The following is a 23898-nucleotide window of genomic DNA, read 5'->3' as shown; positions in this document are numbered from 1 at the left end:
GTCGAATGTATAAACTGAGTCTTCGTCTCTGAAACAAAGCACTGCGGGGTATCTCGTGGAGTACTGGATGCCCAGGTTCCTCACCCTCTTTTTAACTTCATCGAAGGACTTCCTCTTTCAGATTACAACAGAGAAATCCTGGAAAAACATGATTTTTGACCCCTTGTACAGCAGCGCCTGTGAATCTTTTCCCAGGGACCTGGAAGCTTCTATGACCTTTTCCTTGTCCTTATATGAGTGGACGTGCACTAGGACCGGGCAGGGATGCTGCACCGCCTCTGACCTGTGCACTGTAACCCCATACGCCCTTTCAATCCAAAGTCTGCTGGACTCTATGTGAAGGCCCAAAACCTTCGGCAGCCAGTTTTCAAAGAAGCTGACTGGTTTCTCATCTTCCTCCCCTTCAGGGGGCCTGACAATTTGGAGATTTATCCTCCAACTTCGATTTTTGAGGTCATCGATATGGTTTCACAAGGCCCGCACCTCTCGCTCCAGCACCTGGATCCAACTGGATGATGACTCCATCACAACTTCCGAGGCCTTAGGTCGACTCTCTACCTTCTCCAGCCTCTCCCCGAGGCCCTGGATCTCCTGCTCGTGCTTCTGCAGCATGGATGTGATAGGTTGGACCTGGGCACGAATCTCCCCACGGATTTCCTCAATCGCAGCCACAACTTTCAAGGTAAGTCTCTCCATCGCCGCGACCAATTCCTGTGAGTCTGTCAGTTCCCTGGGCGATTCAGGAGAGGCTGCTGCTGCTGTCTCTGGTGTGGTAGGTGCTTCAGGACTGCACAAAACACTACTTAGGACAAACAGGAAGACAGCTAACGATCCGCAGCCATGAACACCAACTAGCCACGAAACGACACGACCAGCTATCCTTAGTAGCCACACACGCAGATGACAAGCAACATGAATTCGACTGGACAACACTACTATTATAGAACAAACCAAACAGAGAACAGCCAGGGAATTCCTAGAGGCGTGGCACTCATCCACAGACTCTATCAACAAACACATCGACCTGGATCCAATATACCGACCACTTCAGCGGACAGCTGGAACTGATAACCGGAAGCAGCAGAGACAAGCCACTATAAATGCCGGAGGAAACATCACAGAAGTACTTCACAGGAGGCTCCCAAGCACTGAGGATGTGACCTAGACAGGGGACGAAACGTTTGCAACACAAATTCCCAGCTCAGCGAACAGAACCACAACAACGAGAACCCGAGCTACAAATCTTCTCCCAAACTTTGGAAAGTAAGATGGACTAGTAGGACATGTCAAGAGGGCGGTACTGAGTTGGAGGGTTGGATCTACGTTGGGGGGGGGGGGGGAGAGGTTTGGAAACTAGTGAAGCCGACATTGATGCCGTGTGGTTGAAAGGTCCCAAGGTGGAGGATTAGACGTTTTTCCTCCAGTCATCGGATAGCTTGGATTTGGTGTTGGAAGCAGCCCAGGACTTGCATGTCCTTGGCGGAGTGGGAGGGGGTGTTGAAGTCATCGGCCCGAGAACGGTGGGGTTGTTTGATCTGTGTGTTCCAGAGATGTTCCCTGAAATACTCCATGAGTTGGCATCCTGTCTCCCTGATGTAGAGAAAACCACATCGAGAGCAATGGACAGAGTAGATGAGGTGGATGGATATGCAGGAAAATCTCTGCCGGATGTGAAAAGATCCCTTGTGGCCATGATGGAGGTGAGGGAGTAGATGCGGGCGCAGGTTTTACACCTCTTGCGACGTCAAGGGATGGTGCCGGGAATGGTGGGTGGAGTCCACCTAAGGAGGAAATCATGGAGGGAATGGTCTCTGCGGAATGCAGATAAGTAGGGAAATATATCTCTGGAGGTGGGATCTGATTGTAGGTGGCAAAACGTTGGGTACATGGAACAGTCCATCTTCTGCAGTTACGCTGGGACTATCTCCCACATTTTTCCTCTGCTACATTGATACCTATATCGACGCTCCCACATGGTCCCATGAGGAAATTGAACAGTTCATCAACTTCACTCACACCTTCCACCCTGACCTTAAGTTCACTTGGACCATCTCAGACATCTCCCTCCCCTCCCTGGACCTCTCCGTCTCCATCTCCAGTGACCGACTCAACACAGACATCTATTTCAAACCCACTTACTCCCACAGTTACCTGGACTACACTGCCCACCCCCTCACCCATAAAAACACTATCCCTTACTCCCAATTCCTCTGTCTCTGCTGTATTTGCTTCCAGGAGGATCAGTTTCACTTCAGGACATCCCAGATAGCCTCCTATTTCAAGGACCACAATTTCCCCTCCCACGTGATCAACGATGCCCTCTGGCTCATCTCCTCCACTTCCCACACCTCAGTCCTTGAACCCCACCCCTCCAATTGCAACAAGGATAGAACCCCACTGGTCCTCCCCTTCCACCCCACTAATCTCTGGATACAGTGCATTATCCTCCATCATTCCACCACCTACAATCACACCCCACCTCCAGAGATCTATTTCCCTCCTCACCCCGAAGTGTGTTCTGCAGAGACCATTCCTTGCGTGACTCCTCGCTAGGTCCACAGCCCCCACCAACCCACCCTCCATATGCACACCTTCTCTTGCCGCTGCAAGAGGTGTCAAACCTGTGCCCACACCACCCCCCCCTCACGTCCGTCCAAGGTAACAAAGTATCTTTTCACATCTGCCAGATATTTTTCTGCACATTCAACCACATCACCTCGTGTGTCTGTTGCTCTTGCAGTGGTCGCCTCTACATTGGGGAGACAGGACACCAACTCATGGAATGTATCAGGGAACATTTCTGGGACACACCCAGCAACCCCACCGCCCTGTGGCTGACTACTTCAATTGTCCCTCCCACTCCACCCAAGGACATGCAAGTCCTGGGCCTCCTCCATCACCAAATCCAAGCCACCTGACGACTGGAGGAAGAGCATCTTATCTTTCTCCTTGTGACCCTTCAACCACATTGGTGGTTCACTCATTTCCAAATCTCTTTCTTCCCCCCCCCCCCACCCAGATCCAACCCCCCCCCCCCCCCCCCCCCCCCCCAACTCGGTACCACCATCTTGACCTGTCCTACCTGTCCATTTTCTTTCCCACTTATCCACTACACCGTATCACAATCACTCCCCTGCCTACATTTTACCTATTGCCTTCCCAGCTACTGTCCCCCTGCCACACCCCCACTCTCCTGTTTTTCTCTCCCCCCACCCCCACCCCCACCCCGCCCCATTCCTGATGAAGGTCTTGTGCCTGAAACGTCAACACTCCTGCTCCTCAGATGCTGCCTGACCTGCTATGCCTTTTCAGCCCCACACTTCTTACCTGTGGTTAGTTCATTGGTATTTTATTTATTATAGAGCTTTCTTGTTGTCCCTTTTTATATTTAGAAATTGCATTTGAAATTTCCCTTGACCAGCTCTTGGAATTGAATTGTATCTATCTATTATTTTACATCTATTGCAAAACAACCTATGTGGACCTAAATGACGACTTTTCATTAGTAGCATTTTTCTCTGTCAAATGATTATGGGCTGACACTTCATTTCAGTTGTGAGGCAGTGCTGCAGCTTTGTCATTAACAAAGCACGTTAACCTTTTGAAAGAGGGGAGAGTTCTTTTAACCCCTGTCCACTGATCATCCCTTAGCCCATTTCGCCAAAATAGATTCATCTCCTCCTTGTTTTTGGGATTTAACTGCATACAAATTAACTCCTTTTGTTTTTAAGACAATATTTGAAAAATAATTCATTGGCTGCAAACGATTTGAACATGTTCTGAGAATTGCAACTCATTATGTGAGTTGTTTGTCTTCCTTGCTTACTTTTGTGTTCCACAGTCCAAAAGAAGAAATAACGCTATTTAAATGTACATATTATCTAGCTTCATTTCTTTGAAATATTTTCTGGCATTAAACTGAGAACCCAGAGATTGAAATTCCATCTGGAAACATTTAGCATCATAAACACATTAAATGCTTGGCTCATTAATATTTATTCTAAACCAATACATTGACCTTGAAGGAATTGTTAAAATAGTACAAGCTTTATGCTAGGTTTTTCTTCATTTTGCTTAACATTTTAAAATGTTTCAATGGAACCCTTGAGGAAAGTGTTTGTCTAATGCTTTGGAAGCAATGATGAATTGCCTTGCATTTACATTAACATGAACTTAATTATTTTTGGATTACGTAAGCCTCAATCCTCACTGGTGAGATTTCACACTCATTGCAATCAGCTCCCAGACTTCTGAATAGTGACAATCCCATATCTTGAGGACATCTAGGTGTGCAGTTAATTTGAACTTCCATTAATTCTAAAATAAATGCATCATTGAGAGGGACAGATATTTTTTGATTTCCAATATTGCACAAACCGAGTACCATCGATTACATAGTGATGATCAACAGAAGGTTTTTATGGTAGGATTGATATTTGTCAGGGTGTCAAGCCGAAGCAATAATTTGCGATGTTTATTCATTTGCCTCCCTCCACTGACTGCATGAAAATGTGTTTTGTAAACTTGTGTTGTCAGCACAACAGGCTCCAAAAAGCCACAGGGCAATTTAAGTTCCTGAGGCACAGGAGAAAGTTGATAATAGGTTTTCTTTATAGGTTCAAAATTCTGATTCATATCTTTAGTTGACTGATGTCAGTTGGAAAAAAATGTACTGACCTTTAATGATTTTTTAACTTTCCCTTGAGGTTGGGTTACAGATGATCTTTTATCTATTTAATCGAAAATGGTGCTGGAGTATATCTGGAGTTTAGGGGTGTGTGCTCACAAATTTTTCAGTGTATCACAAAAAGGGCCTGCTGGGCCTTGTATTTATAAAACTGCACCATGAACAATTCTGGTTTAAGCTTTCTCAGAAGGACTAAGCTTTCTTGCCTGTATAATGACTGTTTCAATGCTATTGTATCATGGTAGTAATGAAATTAAAGATTAATGCTGAACACATGTGCTTTTCAGGAGTTCAGGGCAACTATGATATGGAGGTAATGTTATTGGTCCAGAAACCCAGGCTCATGTCCTCGAGACATGTTCAAATCCCATCATGGCAGTTGATGGAGTTGAAATTTAATAAAATTTAGAATGCAAAGGCTAATCAGAGAGATGGGGATAATGACAAGTATCATCAATTGTGCTAAAAATCCATCTGATTTGCTAATATCTTTAGAAAAGGAATTCTACCGACTTTGTGTTGAGTTCCAGCCTTTACCAAAGTTATTTTTCAAAATCTACTTTCCATCTCCATAACTCTTTGCTTCATTTTGCATGTCTGGAACTTGTTTGGTTTCTTTTTGTTTTCCTCCTGCCTGATCCCTTCTATTGCAGTCATTGATTGGCAGTTTTGAACAGTGTCAAAAGTATTAACAATAATCGATAACGTAGTACCAGATTCCCTAATTGCTCCTGTTCTGCTTTCTTCATTTGAGGAGAGCTGTGTTTGCTGGTGTCACTTGCAGATTTTTTTGGTGCCTCATCCAGTGCTACAGCACAGTAAATGAGGTGGAACAGGAGCAAGAACTTTGTGGATAAGACATTGTCTGAAATAATGCTGCACATCTATCATTGAGATTCACTTGCAACAATATTTTGCATAAAACTCATTGAAGAAATTGTCAATGTGGAAAGGTCATCAAATTTTATTTTACTGAAAGTGCAGAAACCCTGCTTTATGTATATACATTTATACACACACACACACACATAATATATATATATATATATATATATATAATTAGTACCTTTTATCTTCATCTCAGCTTAAAGTTGATTTTTTTTTTAGTTTCCTCTTGAGTTTCCAGGGTGGTTTTGTTTTGCGATAAAAAGATAAACTCTGCAGTTGTTTATCTATATTTATTTGTGGGAGCATTGTCGGTAAATTGAACTTCTTTATCCCTCTGTCCTGGTTAATATGAATTACTCAACTATATCACAAAACAAAAATGATGTTGTCATTATCACATTGTGAGAGTTTACTGAGCATATACTAGCTGCCTCATTACTAACATTATAACGATGACTGCACTTTAAAAATACTTGGCCATTAAGTGCTGCAAAATATCTGGTTGTGTTGAAAAGTACGATATAAATGCGAGTCATCTTTTTGATAGGTTCTTATACTCAGTCCAATTTTTTTCTCACTTCTGTTTTGGTATCTAATATAGCACTGAATCCACCCATTCTAATTTACTGTTCCTTCTCAGTTTTTGTAATCAGTTATTAATTTAACAATTCTTTGATCTAATTAGTTGAAATGCCCTGCTACTTCTGGTCCCAGATGTCGTTTCCCTTGCTGTGACAATATCAGCTCATATTTTCAGCCAGTTTTCAACCAAGAAATATAAAAACAAATTTACAGTCAAGTCAGATGTGTTAGATGCCCTACCTATTGCATCATTTGACCCCATGTCTTCCTGTTTAGCATGCAAGGGTGGTCTGGTTTTTAACAAAATGCCCAATGAAAGCATGTATGAAGAATTATTATTCAACTGTTTCTCAGCTCTTCTGTAATTGATTGTTTCCAACTGTGATTTGCTAAACAATCTTGCAACCTATTCCTGAGCCTGAGATTGACAAGTGCCATGACTTCAATTATTATTTATTGCTACTGTGTGCAATAACAGTTTGTGTTCTGCAAATTTTGCATTGATCATGTTTTTTTTTCATGTGCATCAACTCAGTAACAACATATTCAGCTTCATTAACTCTGCACTATGTGATTGGACATCTGCCTTTTGAAAAAAGTCTACGATGGGTGTCTACTTTGGGGGAAAAGAGACATCAGAACAATTTAAGGACAGCTGAGAAACAGTTGCAAAGTAATTCTTCATGAGTATCTTCTGCATATAAACTGACATTTCCTAGGTACTGTCAGTTCTGAGGAAGGATCATTCGACCTGAAATGTTAACTCTGATTTCGCTCCACAGATGATGCCAGACCTACTGAGCTTTTTCAGCAATTTCGGTTTCTTCATGCACGTTTTCCTTGGGCATTTTGATTGGTGACTGTCAGAAAGAGAAGTCTTGTTGTTTCATCTAGAGGTAGAAAATTGAATGCACAGTTAAGACATAGCTATTCCTCCTGAATGTGATATGTCATGCAAAATCCCCTGCCTGGACTGCAACACAAAGGAAAGACTTAAAAAATTCCTAAGTATTATGATTGGAATTTAGTTAATTGTGCCTTTAAAAGATATAGGTTGGTTTCCCTTTGAAACTCGAAGAACAGTTGCAGTCTTTTCGAGCTTAAGAGCTTCCTGTTTTTCTGAAAACAAAGAAAGAGGTTAAATGGGCAGCAGTGGACATTTTGAATGTTGTTTGATTGCACTGGGAGTAATTTCCAAGAACCTTTGTTTTTCCCAAAATTGGTCCGATTTGACTACTTGTGTCGCCTTTTCCCTCCTTCAGAATTGCCAATATTGGTAACTATTGTGTGTCATTCACCTAGCTAGAATATCTATCGTAGAACTCCCCTACATTTCCTATTAGAACAGCAGGGCAAGTTTTTTTTTGTTCACAACAGTTAATAGGGCCTCGGAACTAAGAATTGCACATACATGTATAAGCCGATCCTAGGGCTGTCCTGTCATTTTCCACACTGTCTATTCAATGTATCTCCTCCATAGAGTCATAGAGATGTACAGCATGGAAACAGACCCTTTGGTCTAACCCGTCCATGCCGACCAGATATCCCAACACAATCTAGTCCCACCTGCCAGCACCTGGCCCATATCCCTCCAAACCCTTCCTATTCATATACCCATCCAAATGCCTCTTAAATGTTACAATTGTACCAGCCTCCACCGAATCCTCTGGCAGCCCAGTCCATACACGTACCACCTTCTGTGCGGGAAAAAGTTGCCCTGTAGGTCTCTTTTATATCTTTCTTCTCTCACCCTAAACCTATGCCCTCTAGTCTGGACTCCCCGATCCCAGAGAAAAGACTTTGTCTATTTATCCTATCCATGCCCCTCATAATTTTGTAAACCTCTTTCAAGTCACCCCTCAGCCTCCGATGCTACAGGGAAAACAGCCCCAGCCTGTTCAACCTCTCCCAATAGCTCAAATCCTCCAATCCTGGCAACATCCTTGTAAATCTTTTCTGAACCCTTTCAAGTTTCATGACATCTTTCCAAGAGGAAGGAGATCAGAATTGCACGCAATATTCCAACAGTGGCCTAACAAGTGTCCTGTATAGCTGCAACATCGCCTCCCAACTCCTGTACTCAATACTCTGACCAATAAAGCAAAGCATGCCAAACGCTGCCTTTACTATCCTATCTACCTGTGACTCCACTTTCAAGGAGTTACAAACCTGCACTCCAAGGTCTCTTTCTTCAGCAACACTTCCTAGGACCTTACCATTAAGTGTATAAGACCTGCTAAGATTTGCTTTCTCAAAATGCAGCACCTCGCATTTATCTGAATTAAACTCTATCTGCCACTTCTCAGCCCATTGGCCCATCTGGTCAAGATCCTGTTGTAATCTGAGGTAACCCTCTTCGCTGTCCACTACACCTCCAAATTTTGGTGTCACTTGCAAACTTATTAACTGTACCTCTTACGCTCGCATCCAAATAATTTATGTAAATGACAAAAAGTAGAGGGCCCAGCACCGATCCTTGTGGCACTCCACTGGTCACAGGCCTCCAGTCTGAAAAACTATCCTCCACCACCACCTTTGAGCCAGTTCTGTATCCAAATGGCCAGTCCTCCCTGTATTCTGTGTCCATTATGAACACATTCCAGGAAAACTAGTTAGCTTGTCAATGCACTAAATTAACCAACCAATTAGGGCACTGACAAACTGTCCCATGGGACTCATGATCCATTGTTTGGGAACCTGTCCTAAGAGACAGATAGAGTATAGATATGCTTGACTCACTCTCTTACAATACACTCCCTCGTACAGTCGGATAATGCTCAGTGGTTTGAAAACATCTTCACTTCACAAACTTTCTGCTACGTACCAGCTGTTGATAACTCCAACTTTGGTGTAAAGATGCTCTACATTAAAAGCATTTTCTTGCACATCTGGTTAGGATCATATTCTGTCTGAAATGCACTTTAGCTTTGAGTATAACTTGTACATCAATGTTTGGTTGTAAATGCTATCATTCCAACGTTGATATTCCATACATAACTGTAAATCAGGGTCAGCTTTCCTGAGGCCAGCACTAACTGTGTTAACAGTCAATGTAATTCCATGTTGATGATAATGCATTGAAATAAATAAATGAACTTGAAAGCCCATTTTAATGACACCCTTAGTGAAGTTACTGGAGACTGTGCTCGAGTGCTTCCATTTATTGGTGTATTATTATACATCTCATAAATGTTATATTGGTGAATAAATTTAATAGGTTATGTTTTATGCTTTATTTAAATGTCCTGTTCTCTCTCATTGCAATGGAGCAAAGCATCACGGACAATTTTCACTTACAGCACAATTAACGTATATCTAGGAATACTGTACAGTGAGCATGTAAGCCCCTGACTGCAAATTAATAAGGTGGGTAAACTATTGAGTTATGGTATTGCTCTGGGGCAATCATAACTTCAATACAAGAAAATTGGCTCCTTGAACAATCCATTATAATGCCAAGCCAGAAAAGTGTAGCGAATAAATTATTCCTGAAACAAAAGTCTTTTTTTCCATTTTCTGCAAATGCTATAAATTATATATGTTCTTAAAATCTTAAATATGGAATATATTAACAAGTTAAAAACCTGATGGTAGTTCCCTAACTTTATTTATGGCACTAGAGAGCAACAAAGGGAATGTCCAAAAAAAGACTGACACTTGAGGTTGCACTTGCAACATAAAATGGCTTTTTCTACCTAAGGCAACATTTAGGAATGAATCGTGACAACTGCAAAGTGAAGTTGGAGTGTGTGTCTGGGAGGTATTGAGGGGAGGAACTGAGAAACATAGCCTTATAACCCTTAGGAAATTGTAAGTATTCAACCATGCACATTTTGCAAGTGTTGTAATAATTGGAGACATTCAATAATGGGAATTCATGCAAGTAAAATAATAACTGTATTCCCTACAATTATAACATTGTTATATTACTACTGATGGAAGTTCATTACATAAATTTTCAATTTAAAAAAAAGTCTAAATTTTAAATGTGCAGCACCATTACATGATGTTTCACAGAAGTTGGATTTTTCAAAATTGGCAACTTATGATCTAAAATCTTTTAACAGTCCAAGATATGATTTAACTTTGAGATGTTGGTAAGTTGCAGGCACCAATATTGCGTCAGTTCATTTTTTTTTCTACTTGTCTCTAGATTGTATGTTAAACAAAAGTCTTAATTGCTATATCTGTTTTGATTTTCTTTCCCACTGCTATTTTCATTTTGTTTTGAATTTAAGATTCTGTACCACTTCGGTTGATTGTTGCAGCTGGTTTAGCGCAATTTTGTTATGTATTATGTTATTTCTTTTTATTTTGAATTAACTTACTTGCAAATAGCAGTCCTAGCCACAGTGAGCCTTTATTGTTTTCTGTTTGCTTTTGAGTACAAAAACAAAGGATTATATTCATACTCCACCATAATTTGTGGATTTGTATTTTAATTTTCAATTTAAATGTGGTCAAATGAGGTTGTATTAATATTTTTTCTTTTTTTTTTCTCATAAAGGAGGTGAGTGCATTTGGTGAGAATGGAGAAGGAGATAGCCTGGATAATTGGACTGTTATGTGTAGTGGAACATATTGGGAACGAAAAAATCCGGTGAGGTTTAAACATACTGCTACAGAAGTCCTGCTGTCCATTACAGGAGAACAATATGGGCGACCAATAAATGGCCAACTTGAAGTTCATGGCATGCAGTATTCAAACCAGTTTAATTCTTGGAAAGTAATGGAAGGAATCTTTATGAAGCCTGTGGAAGTGTCAAGGGCTGGAGTGGAAGCACATATTGAACTATAAGTAAAACAAAAGCTGTCAGTAACATGTGGTTTAATTTGCATTTGGGCCCTGAGCAAAATCTAAATCTCAATCTATTTTCAGTATTTTGTATACTGTGAGTTGGACATGCAAAATCTTGCACCTTGACAGTATATTTATGAAACATTGATCCTGAGAAGAGCACAAGGTGTACTGGGAAGTCCTATTCTTTAACACCGGATGGCTGCAGAAACATTTTAAAACACTTAAGTTGAATGGGACTGTATTTGTTTTTACTTATGCTTGCAATGTAAAAACAAAATTTAGGATGCATTTAATGTGTTCTTTGACTGGAACATACCCATGTAGTATTTAAAATTAGAAATCAGTTCAGAAGAATAGTAAGGCTATAACCTTTGGACCACTAAAAAGCAGTGGCAAAAAGAAAGTATTAATTATATTGGTGGTCATTTATTTTGAGTCCTGAATTAATGCAAAGGAAATTTAGATTATTAAATAAAGGGAAAGTGGAGTTACTGAATGAAGTTTGGAATGACTGAAATTAAAATTGGCTGTGTAAAAGACTGGTATTGAATTAGTTTTGCTTCATAGTCTGAAGATCATGAACTTGCTTTTCTTGGTTGGCCGATTTTCATAAGGTTTCAATTCTTTAGCTACATGCGTGGGATTGTGCAAAATAAAGGCAAGGTACCTCATTTCAAATTTGAAATGGGAAAGCTGAAGGGCCAAACCCTTACTAAATGAGAAGTAATTTCTTTAGCGAATTGTTAAATTCACCTTCGCTGGGAAGATGTATGATGGCAATCAGCCTGCAAAAGGTAAAGAAAGTGGGACTGGGATTGGAAGGGGCAGTCTTAAAGAGCTAAAACCTTAGTTTTATAATCGCTAGACCAAACATAATTGTTTGATTTTGGGTGCCAAGTTAAGAGCCAAAGGCAATCATTTGAAAGAACATCTTTTCTTTAGCAGCCATTTCCAATCCACCCCCATCTTTGTGAAGTATTTACTATATTCTTTGTTTTATTCTTCAAGAATCCTGACACTTTTAAGACCTTTTAAATAAAATCAATTTCTTTTGGCTTTTGGAATTCATATTTAGAGATAAGCCATTACTACTTTAACACATCTGAGCATCTTTGCTGTTATGCATACGGTCTTAGTGATGTAACAAAGTTATGATAGGATAATGTTATGAAGTATGTTTGGACCAAAAAAGGAGGAAATTATTGAAACTCTGGTTTTTGCAAAATTGTAATGGAAAATGACGATTGTGATGTCTAATGAAGTAACATAATTAGTCCTGAACCAAACTACCGTAAATTTAAATGTTGCTACAGCTGTACATTGAATTTTCATATTCTCTTCCTGAACTTGAACCAAAATGCCCAAATGTTATAATCCACCATTTAATATAAAACTTCTGCTACATGATGTCAATGAACCATTTTTCATTGTACTGCATGGAATAAAATCTGTTTATGTGAAGTTTTGTAAAAAGTGACTTTTTAAAAACTTTATCTTGGAGCTTCTATTCATTGGATTTGTTAGTTCTGAGATGTGAATCTTTATCATTTAACAGTTTTATTGTAATTTGAGCATTTTGAGTTTGCCTATTTTGGTCTGCTAAAATATCTATTTAGCTGACTATAGGTAACTTTTTTTCATTATAAACGTATCAATCCTGAAACTTAGAATGGTTGGTTTTCCTTATGTGCCAACAATGGAATAACAGTAATGAATACTTAACTCTCTTTCTCTCCTTCACACACTTACTCGACCGTAATCTATTTCCATGTTTGTCCCTTTCTCGTTTGGAATATTTGGCACCCGAGTGAATATTTCCATAAACCACATGCCCAGGTGTTGGCATGTATTGTACATAGGATAGAATAAATGTAAGCTAAGTATCAAAATGTTGTATTTAATCCTTTTTAGAATGATGCAGGTGACTGAATTTTTAACCTTTTTTCTATCCCTTTTTAATAAATCACTTCCTTACTTAAATGGTTTATAGCTGTCATGTTTACAGTCTGGTAACAAGCGGCATATGTTTCAAATTTGAAAGGTTTGCCTGAGTTATAAGACTATTCTTCTCCGCCCTCCATACCCACCAACAAAATAAAGGCTCAGCATTCAATATGTTGTCAATATATTCCCCAAACTCAATTTTAATCTGTTGTGAAATTGCTGGTTCTTGCTAGGATGTTGTTGCCATGTGCACCAACAAACCTTTGGATTACTCAATTAGCCATTCTTCATTGGCTTTGGGGCTTGACTGGTTCCCATTGAAGACTAATACTGACATGCCTCAATGCCAGCACATGATGCTTTCTATTTGCAGTGGTTTTCCTCCTTTACATGTCAGGATTATGCTAGTTTAGAAGGACTAGAAAACCTTTCAGGAGCAAGTGTGGGAGGTAGGCAACCTGTGGGAGAAGTTTTCACCAATTCAGTTGCTTCCACTTTTTTGGAGGACACTTTTTCTGATATAGTTTTTTTTCTCTCCTAGTCTCTCTCTGTTTCTCCCTCTCTTCTTCCCACCTCACCCCCCCGTTTCTCCTCTCTCTCCCTGTTATATGTAAGTAAACCCAGCAAACAGACTGGAGTTGGCATAGACAGAAGAAGTCTCTACGTGACCAAAATACATACTGTGCTTAATGATGATTCTAAGTCTTATCTACAGGACCTGCCACTCCGTAGGACTGAAAAGCCATGTTAGAGGTGTTTGTTACATATCAGAGTGGAATCATGTGTGGTGATATATGATGGAATTCATCCTTACAGGCCACTATGTCTATGCCTGAATGAAGACCATTCAAGAACTGTACTTTGAGAGCAATAGCATATCGATGAGCTGTTTTGTCATTTCCAGTTTATTTGCCATTGTACCATTCCAAGAACTCATTGTCACTCCAAGAACTGTGTCATTATATTAGGGCGGCACAATGACTTCCTGGTTAGCACTGCTGCTTCTCAACACCAGGGACAAGGGTTTGATTCTACCCTCTAGCGATTGTGCGAAGTTTGCACCTTCTCCCTGTGTCTGAATGGGTTTTCTCTGGGTGGTCTGGTTTCCTCCCACAGTCCAAAAATGTGTAGATTAGGTGGATTGGCCATGCTAAATTGGCCATGTTAAATTGCCCAGTATCCAAGGATGTGTAAATTATGTGGATTAGCCATGGGTTATGCATGGTTACAGGAGAAAGGTAAGGGGGTGGGCCTGGATGGGATGCTGTTGGGAGGATTGGTGTGGACTCAATGGCCCAAATGGCCTGCTTCCACACTGTAGGGATTCTTTATTCTTTATCATGATAATCTAGCTGTGTCATTTGTTTCTTGATCTGTGTTTATCCGTCCATGAATTTAGCAATTTGTGCAATTGAGTTCAGTTTCAGTTCCAGTTCAACTATGCATGCTTAAATGGTTGATGTTGCTGTGGGATCCCTTCTAAGTCCAGCTCTTGCTGGCATCTTTGTTGCTGGAGTGACCATTAACCTTTAAGTCTGCATAGTTCTGATAGGTTGATGACACATTTGCAAAAATTAAATCTGCAGTTAAATCCAAGGATCTTGTTCCACAACTTGATAAGAACCGTCCTGTGCTCAAATTTGCTATTGAAATGGAGCAATCAAACCAGCTTCCTTTCCTCGGCCTGTTAGTTGAGAAATTTGCTAATGGTTTCTCTATTATCATCTTATGAAAACCTGCATTCACTGGTCAATGTACACATTGAAATTTCTACAATTGAACACCGTATAAGGTTTATCTTATAAGCAGGAGACAGGTCTGCAGATCAGAGGTGTGTGTGTGTTGCTGGAAAAGCACAGCAGGTCAGGCAGGAAAATCGATGTCTCAGGTCGGAGCCCTTCATCAGGAATAATCTTATAGGCAACCTTGTGAATAGAGAACCCTAGCCATCTGTACATTGTGTAAGCTTGATGCTGAGATAGGATGTCTCAAAATTGTCCATCAGAATGACTATTCTGATAAAATCATTTCAAAAACTTGTGAAAGTGCCCATTTCCATTACTTTTGGTCCTTGAGCAGTGCACAGGCTTCCCCAGATTACCCTGGAAAAGGGGATGACTCAACGTTTTGAGTAGCAGGTGAAGCTAGCTGTATCATGCTTTTATATTGCAGAAAACCCAGGGATAATTTTCTCCATTATTGATCTAATTGAGGTTTGCAATTAGATCAATAATGTGGGGCTTTGGTGGGGTAAATAGGGAGAAACGTCTCCTCTTCTTAGAGAGGCCAATAGTCAGGGCACAATTTTAAGGTAATGAACAGAAGGTTTAAAAGGATTTGAGGAGATACTTTTTCACTCAAAGTTGTGGGCCTCAAAATATTTTTAAAATGATTTAGATAACACTTGAAATGCCATACCATAAAAGGCTACAGGCTAAGTGCTGAACAATGGGAATTAGAACCCCTTGATGTTTGATGACGAGTGAAGATACAATAAGTCAAATGACCTCTTCCTGTGCAATAAGTTCTGTATGATTCTATTTGTGCATATGCTAAAAGCTGCATTTATTAATACCCAGGATCTTGTCTTATGTAAGCAATGGAATTTGCGTTTAGCACCTTCTTTATGGAAAGGTGATGGAATCGTGGAAGGTGCTGACTTCTACTGCAGTCATGATTTGGAGATGCCGGTGTTGGACTGGGGTGTACAAAGTTAAACATCACACAACACCAGGTTATAGTCACACAGATTTAATTGGAAGCACACTAGCTTTTGGAGCGACGCTCCTTCATCAGGTGATAGTGGAGGGCTCGATCCTAACACAGGATTTATGGCAGAAATTTGCAGTGTGATGTAACTGAAATTACACATTGGAAAATTGATTGTCTGTTAAGCCTTTCATCTGTTAGAATACAGTGATAGTTTCACTTCTTTCATGTGTAAATCACAAAACCTTTTTTTTTAAAGTTGCATTCTCGGGTTAGCTGTTAACAATGGTGATAGCTAGACAATATGTTGAAGATGTTGGCCCCCGTGTTCTCTGTCTATGCCATGATGTTTAGATTGATTCTAATCTTAAAAAGTGAGATAACGGAGTTTTACATAAATTCATGCAGTTTTTGAGCAAAGTACAATGTAACTCTGCAAGTACAAGTTCACCCCACAAAATATATGTGCGCATGTGGGTCTTTGTCTGTCTGTGTGTGTGTGTGTCTGTGTCTGTCTGTCTGGGGTGGGGGCTGTGTGTGTGTGTGTGTGTGTGTGTGTGTGTGTGTGTGTGTGTGTGTGTGTGTGTGTGCGCGCGCGCCTTAAGTCTGTGAGGGGGTGCATGTGAGAGTGTCGGAGTATGTGTCTCTATAAGGGTGTGTGTGGGTGCCTGTGTGCGCGTCTGTGTGTGTAGTGCAATGGTGATCACCTGTAATGTGACATGAACCCAAGGTCCCGGTTGAGGCCCTCCCTATGGGTACCGAACTTAGCTATCAGCCTCTGCTCGGCCACTTTTCTCTGCTGCCTGTCCCGAAGGTCTGAGGCTGAATGTCGTGGACCACTGAAGTGTTCCCCAACTGGGAGAGAACCCTCCTGTCTGTTGATTGTTGTGCGGTGCCTATTCATCCGTTGTCGTAGCCTTTGCTCGGTTTCCCCAATGTACCATGCCTCCGGGCATCCTTGCCTGCAATGTATAAGATAGACAACATTGGCTGAGTCACATGAGTACCTGCCATGTACACATGAAAGAAGTGAACTATCACTGTATTCTAACAGATGAAAGACTTAACAGACAATCACTTTTTCAATGTATAATTTCAGTTACATCACACTGTAAATTTTTGCTATAAATTCTGTGTTATGATCGAGCCCTCCACTATCACCTGATGAAGGAGCGTCGCTCCGAAAGCTAGTGTGCTTCCAATTAAACCTGTTGGACTATAACCTGGTGTTGTGATTTTTGACTTCTGCATTCCTGTACAACATCCTGACCAATCAGACTCTACCTGTTTGGTTTGAGAACTATGATTGACACTTAGCTGTTCTGGTATTCCTATGGCAATGATGGCCAAACCAATCAGCACCATCTTCTCATGCTGTATGCATTTTTCATGTCTGTTTCTTGTGTCCTAGTCCCAGTGAAGACCAGATGAAAATCTTCAATCCTTTGCCTCCTTTAACAATATTTAATACGTATGTGAAAAAAAGGTCATGGGGAGAAGGAAGGAAGTGGGATTAAATAGATAGCTCTGTGAAAGGCATGATGGGCCAAATGGTCGTCTTTTGTGCTGTATCGCTTCTTATTCTAGTCTGTTAAATATTTACTTCTGGGAATAATGAGGACTGAAATATATCTTTGTTCTAAGTTACACACAATTGTCATCAGCTTCTCACGATGAACACTGCTTTAATGTGATTGTGCACAGTGACAGTTTTGAAGTTTTCCTGCAGAGATTCTAAGTCATTCAGCTAATTTTTGATGCTGAAAATAGGATCGAGAAAAATACCCATGTAGGCAAATTTGCTTTGTATCGCTGTATGCGACTGGATGAGATTAATGGACTTCAGAATCTGTTTCATTTCATATCCTGATTTAGAGTCCTGCTGAGTTTTGCATTAGTATTCATTTTGAATAGAACAACTACAGTGAATAGATTGTTGATCTTTAATTTCAGCTAATCTTTATTCTGATTTTGTCCTTGTGGGAACACGGAGTGCATGATGGATTTTAATCAGGGCTGCTTGTATTATTTTGCAGTGTTTTTGTTTTTAATGTTATAATCACTGTAGATTTCCTACCGATCATTGGTATCTATTTCCAGCAATGCAATTGATTTGAGTTAGGTGAGAGGGAGGTGGTAAAGGTGTCAAGTATTGAGATACTACTACATTAAATATTTTGGAAGGGTCCAACATTGGCAGTGAGCAGGTAGCATATGCCAATGTTACTTATGTGGATTTTTGAGTCTGTGATTTCAGGGAATACAGTATAGTTGCAGTGTATTAACCTCCTATAAGATTACAGGAGCAGTCCAAGGATGTAATGTATTCAAGTCGGTTTCTCAAAGAAAAGTCTGTTTTAGTTGCTAGTGTAATTGCTGTTTATTTGTTTATGATTACTCTTGGCTCTGTGGATTAGACCTTCCTGCTATTATTCACCACCACCCCAACCAATACTTTTCTTCTTTGTTCTTGATTTCTGCTGCCATTTTCATTAATAGTAAAAGTTAGGACTGGGAATTTCCTGCTTTAGCTGAGGAAGATGTTTTCCAAATGCAGTTGCAATGAGGGTGGAGATATTTCAAACATACTAATCACGCCCCCATGTTACTGACGCCTTGTGCATATTTAGGTGTGCAATTTCTATGCTGCAAAAACCACTTGCAGAGTCATGTTATATGGGGCAAGATGGCATGCAAGCATCATTTGCAACAAGGCCAATTATTCCCATTAGATGATGAGTTTCAAATCATGGAGGCTTTCAATTTGATGAATCCTTTCAAGCCACTGCAGGAATATCATGGTGGTCTAAAATGACAACATGTCCATCAAGCAATAAACACAATATGTTTGCAAAGTTCCTCAGATGAACATTTTTGCCTCAAAGAATAGAAAGAAGCCTGCACCTATTTAATGATTAGATTTGATCTTGTCATAAAGCAAAATTGGGCCATTGATCAAGATAAGCAAGATGGCAGCAGAGTAGGACTCCTGACCGGAGCTCATCAACTCCAACCTCTTTGTTCTTCTCGCTTTTTCCTTCCTTCCTTTTAGTTTTTCAGTTTTTTTTCCTCCTTTACTTACCTTATGCAAGGTGCTCAGTTCTGGAGTCATCACTGGCGATGGCAACAATTGGGAGTTTTTGACAACTGGTGTGCCCCAGTGTAACTCTGGCGGTTGGCGGTGTTGTGGTTTTATCGATGTCAGGAGCAGACCAGGACTCTGCAGCAAGGCAGCTAACATGGGAACAGAGTGGTAGTGGTTGGGGTTTGGCGCGAGCCCAGGTGGTGGCAGCAGCGAGGCGGCAGCCAGCGGTGAAGGATGTTGGCCACGGCCAAATTCTTGAGGGGTGGTGATGCCCAGTGTGCCTAATGGAGGTCAGTAGTGGCATTAGGTAGTGAAGGTGGCTGGCGAGCATGGGTGAAACATGTCCAGCGCAGGGGAGAGGGATTAGCCCAGCTTGGAACATCTGCAGGCTTATGGTTTAAGAAAGGAGTATTATTTGACTTTTTAACTTCTAATCAAAGAGGACTACAGTGCTGAACTCTTTAAATTATTTCTTTATTTTTCTACTTTTGTAACTAAGATTTTGTACCTAGGTACTTTGTACCTAAGATGGCACCGTGTGTAGTGACATTGTACCCTTTTCACAGTACCCCCTATTTGAGTACTTGTGACAATGAAACCTAAATCTGATCTAAAGAAGTAGCTGTGAAACCTTTGTTGTGTATGATGCTTTCTTTAAAAGAGAAGAAACAAGAAGAATTCTGGTAATCGGGGTTAACCTCAGAATCCGCAATTTGTAATCACAGTAAAATGTCCCAATGGCTCAGGCAGAAAACTGGAGCATCAGTTTGCTGTCCATCACCTGAAATCTCCAGCTTAAAGAAATTTGTCGTCTGCTATAATGAAGTGAGCAGTGTGGTGGTGTCAGTGTTCAATGCTTTATTTGGTCTTTTCCAGAGAGTTAATGTTTTTTTTCCCAAAAACAATGTGTACAAGTCTTTGAAATTTCTTTCTGAAATCATCAGGTGTTCTCCCTTATTTACAATAGGGGCTTAAAGGTCAATTATGATCAATTAAATATGGGTGGCAATTTAATTTAACCTTCTGCTTTAATTGTGCTCAGATCAATTCATTTTTTTAAAACCAAAATACAATTTTGAATGAACAGAATTAAACTGCTTTGATTAAAAGCCTTATATTCACTGTAACTTTTAACTGAGAAACTTTAGCACATCTTTAGCTGGTGAGGATCACTATTCTCAATACAGACCCAGAATTTGACCCACAGCATTACATAGTAAAAAAACACTTTGTCTGATATTAGGTTTAATCAGCAGTCATTGAGAACTTAACAGACAAAAATGTAGTTGTTCTCATCATTCAAACTTAGGGCTTTTTCATTGGTGACAGTTATTCAAAGATATTCTGATGTTTCATGTATTCTACTGTTTCTTGAGTCATTGAATGAAAATTCTTTCTGTTCATGAAGGCAAAAAGCTTGATATGAAGTTTTTGCACTCATGGGTGCAAACTCAAGAGAACTCTGCAGCCAATTTTTGATTCATTTGATGCCCCTTTCCAGAGAAGTGCTGAAAATGGTATGCTTTGGAACATTACGAGAAAGAAGTGTGCACAGCACTCTGTGATCAATGTCATTGGTTTGAAAGAATATGACAGTATGAAAGCCTCCTACTGTGGTAGCCTTCACTTCAATGAGAAAAGCTGCCACTGTTTAAGGTGTTTACAAGTTAACCTGCAGCAGATGGTGAAGACAGGTTTCCACTGACATTCTGAAATAAATTAGCATAGCTCATACATTTCCATCTGATTCTTTTGCTCTCGGCACATTTTGCACCTTAGATGACTTTGAATGTACAGGTGAGGAAGACTATCTAAAGACACTGAATACTCAAAGGGATTTTTACGTTCCTACTTTCCTTCGGTAACATTCTGAAGAGTAGCTTTAATAAGCAAGGCTGAAGGCAAGTGACTTCAAAAATTTAGTAAAATATCGAAGCATGATACAATTGCTAGAATTACAACATAGTGATGTTTAGCTAACTAAGTATTCTTCAAAAATATTCAAATCATTATACATACATCTGAAAGCTAAATGCATCCTTTTTATAGGAAAAGCAGCAAACTGTGAGCAAGCCCTCAGCTCATGTCAACAAGTTTGACATGAGATCTAATTACCATCTGATACATGTTCGAATGTTGTTTTGCAAGTCTGTAAGAAAGCCTCCCTTTTTTGCTTTCTCTTTCAATCCAAATAAAGGAATATCTTTGTCCTGTATCAGGTTCCTGTCCGATAAATTTTGGTCAGTGCCAGATGTTTTCGAATTGGATTCTGATTTAGTTTTTGCCAGTTTCCTAGTTAATACTGTTTTATCATTACTTCTGCCCTGCTTTTAACACATGCTGACTCTCTTTAATTTTTACTGTATAATTTCTTGGCACTCTATATATACCCCTCAAGGTTATCCTTTAATTCCTTGCCTATGATTGATGTTAAGCTCATTTTTCTGTGCTTTATTCATTCTCTATTCTCCCTTCCGCTACACAAGACTTATGTTTTGCTTTTATTTAATCCTCAGGTAGTACTCCTGTTATCAATGCATTTTTAAAATATACCTACAGAATTTGATTGGATTTTATTAGCTTTTTGTTTAAAAGTCCAGTCAATTAAGACTGGGCACCTCCTTCTCTTTTGTATTTTCTATTACTTACTCAGTTAAAATTTTTAACATTATTAAGGTTTTCGCATGCCATCCTGAAAAATTCACCTCTGTACATTATTCAGCTTCATTGTTTATGGTGGATTGAAAGTGTCACTTCGGAAATCTGTGCTCATTTGGTATCACATTGTCTAAGATTATTCAAGTGGCTGCTATTTCACTGGCCACTTGCCATGGTCAGGGTATACTGCTAATTAAAATTACCTTTTTAGTTTGAATTGAAATTTAATTTAAACTTCTGCTTTAATTGTGCAACCAGATCAATCCTTTTATTTTAACCAAATTGCAACTTTGAATGAACAGGACTAGACTGTTTTGATTGAAAGTCTTCTATTCACTGTAGCTTTTAATCTCATTCTCCTAACCAATTTTCATAACATCTGAGACTTTTTTTTTCTTTTTTCTCTTGGTCCTCGGGTTCTTTTCTCCTTATGCCACATTTCACTTCATTGGTTTGCCACAGAGCTTTGTTTCTGTCTCTGCCGGAGTATGGTTACTTTGTGTTTTCTATCCTCTATTCTTGAAAATATTCCATCTATTTTATGTACTCCATGCTTCCATGAATGTGTTCCAGTCAAGTTCTCTTTACTTTCACTTCATCCTCCTCATGTACTTTACGATTCTGTGATGTTCAGTTCCTGAAATTCATTGTCTAAATTACCCCACTCCTCTTCATTTTAACTGTAGACTTAACCAGTTATGATTATTGTTTCCAAGTTGCTGATGAAACTATCCTTTGTACATTGTGTCCTAACATGTCACCTAACACCATCAAATGCTTGAAATTTGAATGCAGCGTATCTAAATTTCCAAAGAATACAACAGAAAGGCTTAAGGGCAAGGAACGAGATATCCTACTGAAATAACTTGGCTAGCCCAAGCTGTTGGTTCTGCCAGCGCATTTAACTTCTTTGTCAGTCTGATTTCTATAGCAATTCTGTAACAAGCACAAGAATATATGTAAGTCTGTTCTGACATAACATGAAAATTCCATTCCTGTGTGATCCCGCATTATAAGAAATTCGCGTACTAGCAACAGCATTTAAACCAATAGGACCAGAATTGCATTATCGCCAATACAGGTAAGGAAGGTTCGCGTTCTATAAATAATGGTCTAAATTCTTCAGTCATGTTACATCCAATTCACGTTGAAGAAATGTGCGTTATAGTAGAACCGACTATACTCCTATCACTGCCACTTACTACTGCTTCAATGAGAATGACCAAAACAGTTACATTTTCTCACTCACATACTTTTCCTTCTTAAACATAATCTTCTGAACACCACCTCTATTTGACCCAGTGATCTATTAAAAACATCAGTAGCTTTTCTTATGAATATTATTTTCCCAATCACTATGTTGCAACTAAACATAAAATTGCTTGACATCAAACCAAAGTCGATTCAGTTGAAGAAAATACAAGGCTTAACTGTGGTTCAGGGAAAGTCATGTTGGAAATTTGCCGAGTGACAGTCCTCATGATTCAAAAGAAATGTTTAAAATTTCGCATTGGGGTCTATAGGTTTTGGAGGGGAAAGATAATATTCAAAACCAATTTGGGTTTATTAAGCTAAATTACTTAAAAACAAATGCTAGTTTGATGTGCAGTTACTTAAATGCATTTGATTAACATTTATTGTGATACAAACTTTATTACCAAGAGTGAAAAGTGGTTAATTTATTATAACTTTAGAAGACATATGAGCAGAAGGCCAGTCAGCCCATAGAATCTACTCTACAATGGCATTGTGGCTGATCTGATAATGCTCAGATCAACTTTCCTGCCTTTTTCCCTAAAACTTGAATTCCTAACTTATTAAAACATCTATCTACCTTTGAACATCATGAATGACCCAGCCTCTGTGGCAAAGAATTATCACCATTTGAGATAAGAAATTTCACCTCATTTCTGTTTATTCTGAGATTATGGTCTTTGGGATTCGACTCTCCCACAAGGGCAAACAACCTTTCCACATCTACCCTGTCAAGTCCCTAAGAGTATAGTATGTTTGAATAAGGTGTTCTTTCATTTTTCAATGAGTACGGGCCCAACCTACCCAACCTCTCCTCATAAGACAGCACTGCATAGTTTTATCAACCTATTGAACTTTCTCTGAACTAATATATCTTGCCTTGGATAATGACCCCCAAAAATGTTCACAGTATTCCAGCTGTGGCCTGACTACTGCCTTGTATAACTTTAGCAATACCCCCCTACGTTTATATTGCATTCCCTTTGAAGTAAAGGCCACTATTCCATTTGCTTTCCCTATTACCTGCTGAACTTGTAATCTAATGTTTTCTGATTGTCTAGAGAGTGGGAATGTTTTTTTTATTAAGTGTTTCTTAACAAAAGGTTAATTCTGATGTTTATTGTGATTTTAAATCTAAATGATAACATGTTATGGAATTAATCTAAAACATGTCATTTTGAAGAATTAGAAATTGTGAAACATGCTTAGTCATGATATTTTGTGAAGATTTGGACGTATCATTTGGCATTTTGTAGGTGAATTTTAGTAATCAGGGAATTGTCTTCTGGA

At 39.5% G+C, this 23898-nt stretch overlaps 1 protein-coding gene across 1 annotated transcript in view; it reads left to right on the top strand.

Annotated features, from left to right (window-relative positions):
• The window catches only part of LOC140491465 (stromal cell-derived factor 2-like), a 30033-nt gene extending 17614 nt beyond the window's left edge, over positions 1–12419 (top strand). The window contains exon 3 of the mRNA XM_072589655.1: positions 10665–12419. Within this exon, the coding sequence (XP_072445756.1) occupies positions 10665–10955 (291 nt within the window). The 3' untranslated portion in view covers positions 10956–12419. The remainder of the gene's footprint in view (positions 1–10664) is intronic.
• Positions 12420–23898: the final 11479 nt, after the last annotated feature.

The sequence above is a fragment of the Chiloscyllium punctatum genome, chromosome 19 (assembly GCF_047496795.1).
Source record: "Chiloscyllium punctatum isolate Juve2018m chromosome 19, sChiPun1.3, whole genome shotgun sequence".
In the NCBI taxonomy this organism is placed as follows: Eukaryota; Metazoa; Chordata; class Chondrichthyes; order Orectolobiformes; family Hemiscylliidae; genus Chiloscyllium; species Chiloscyllium punctatum.
The sequence above is the reverse complement of the archived record's forward strand: the minus strand, read 5'-3'. Positions and strand labels throughout refer to the sequence as shown.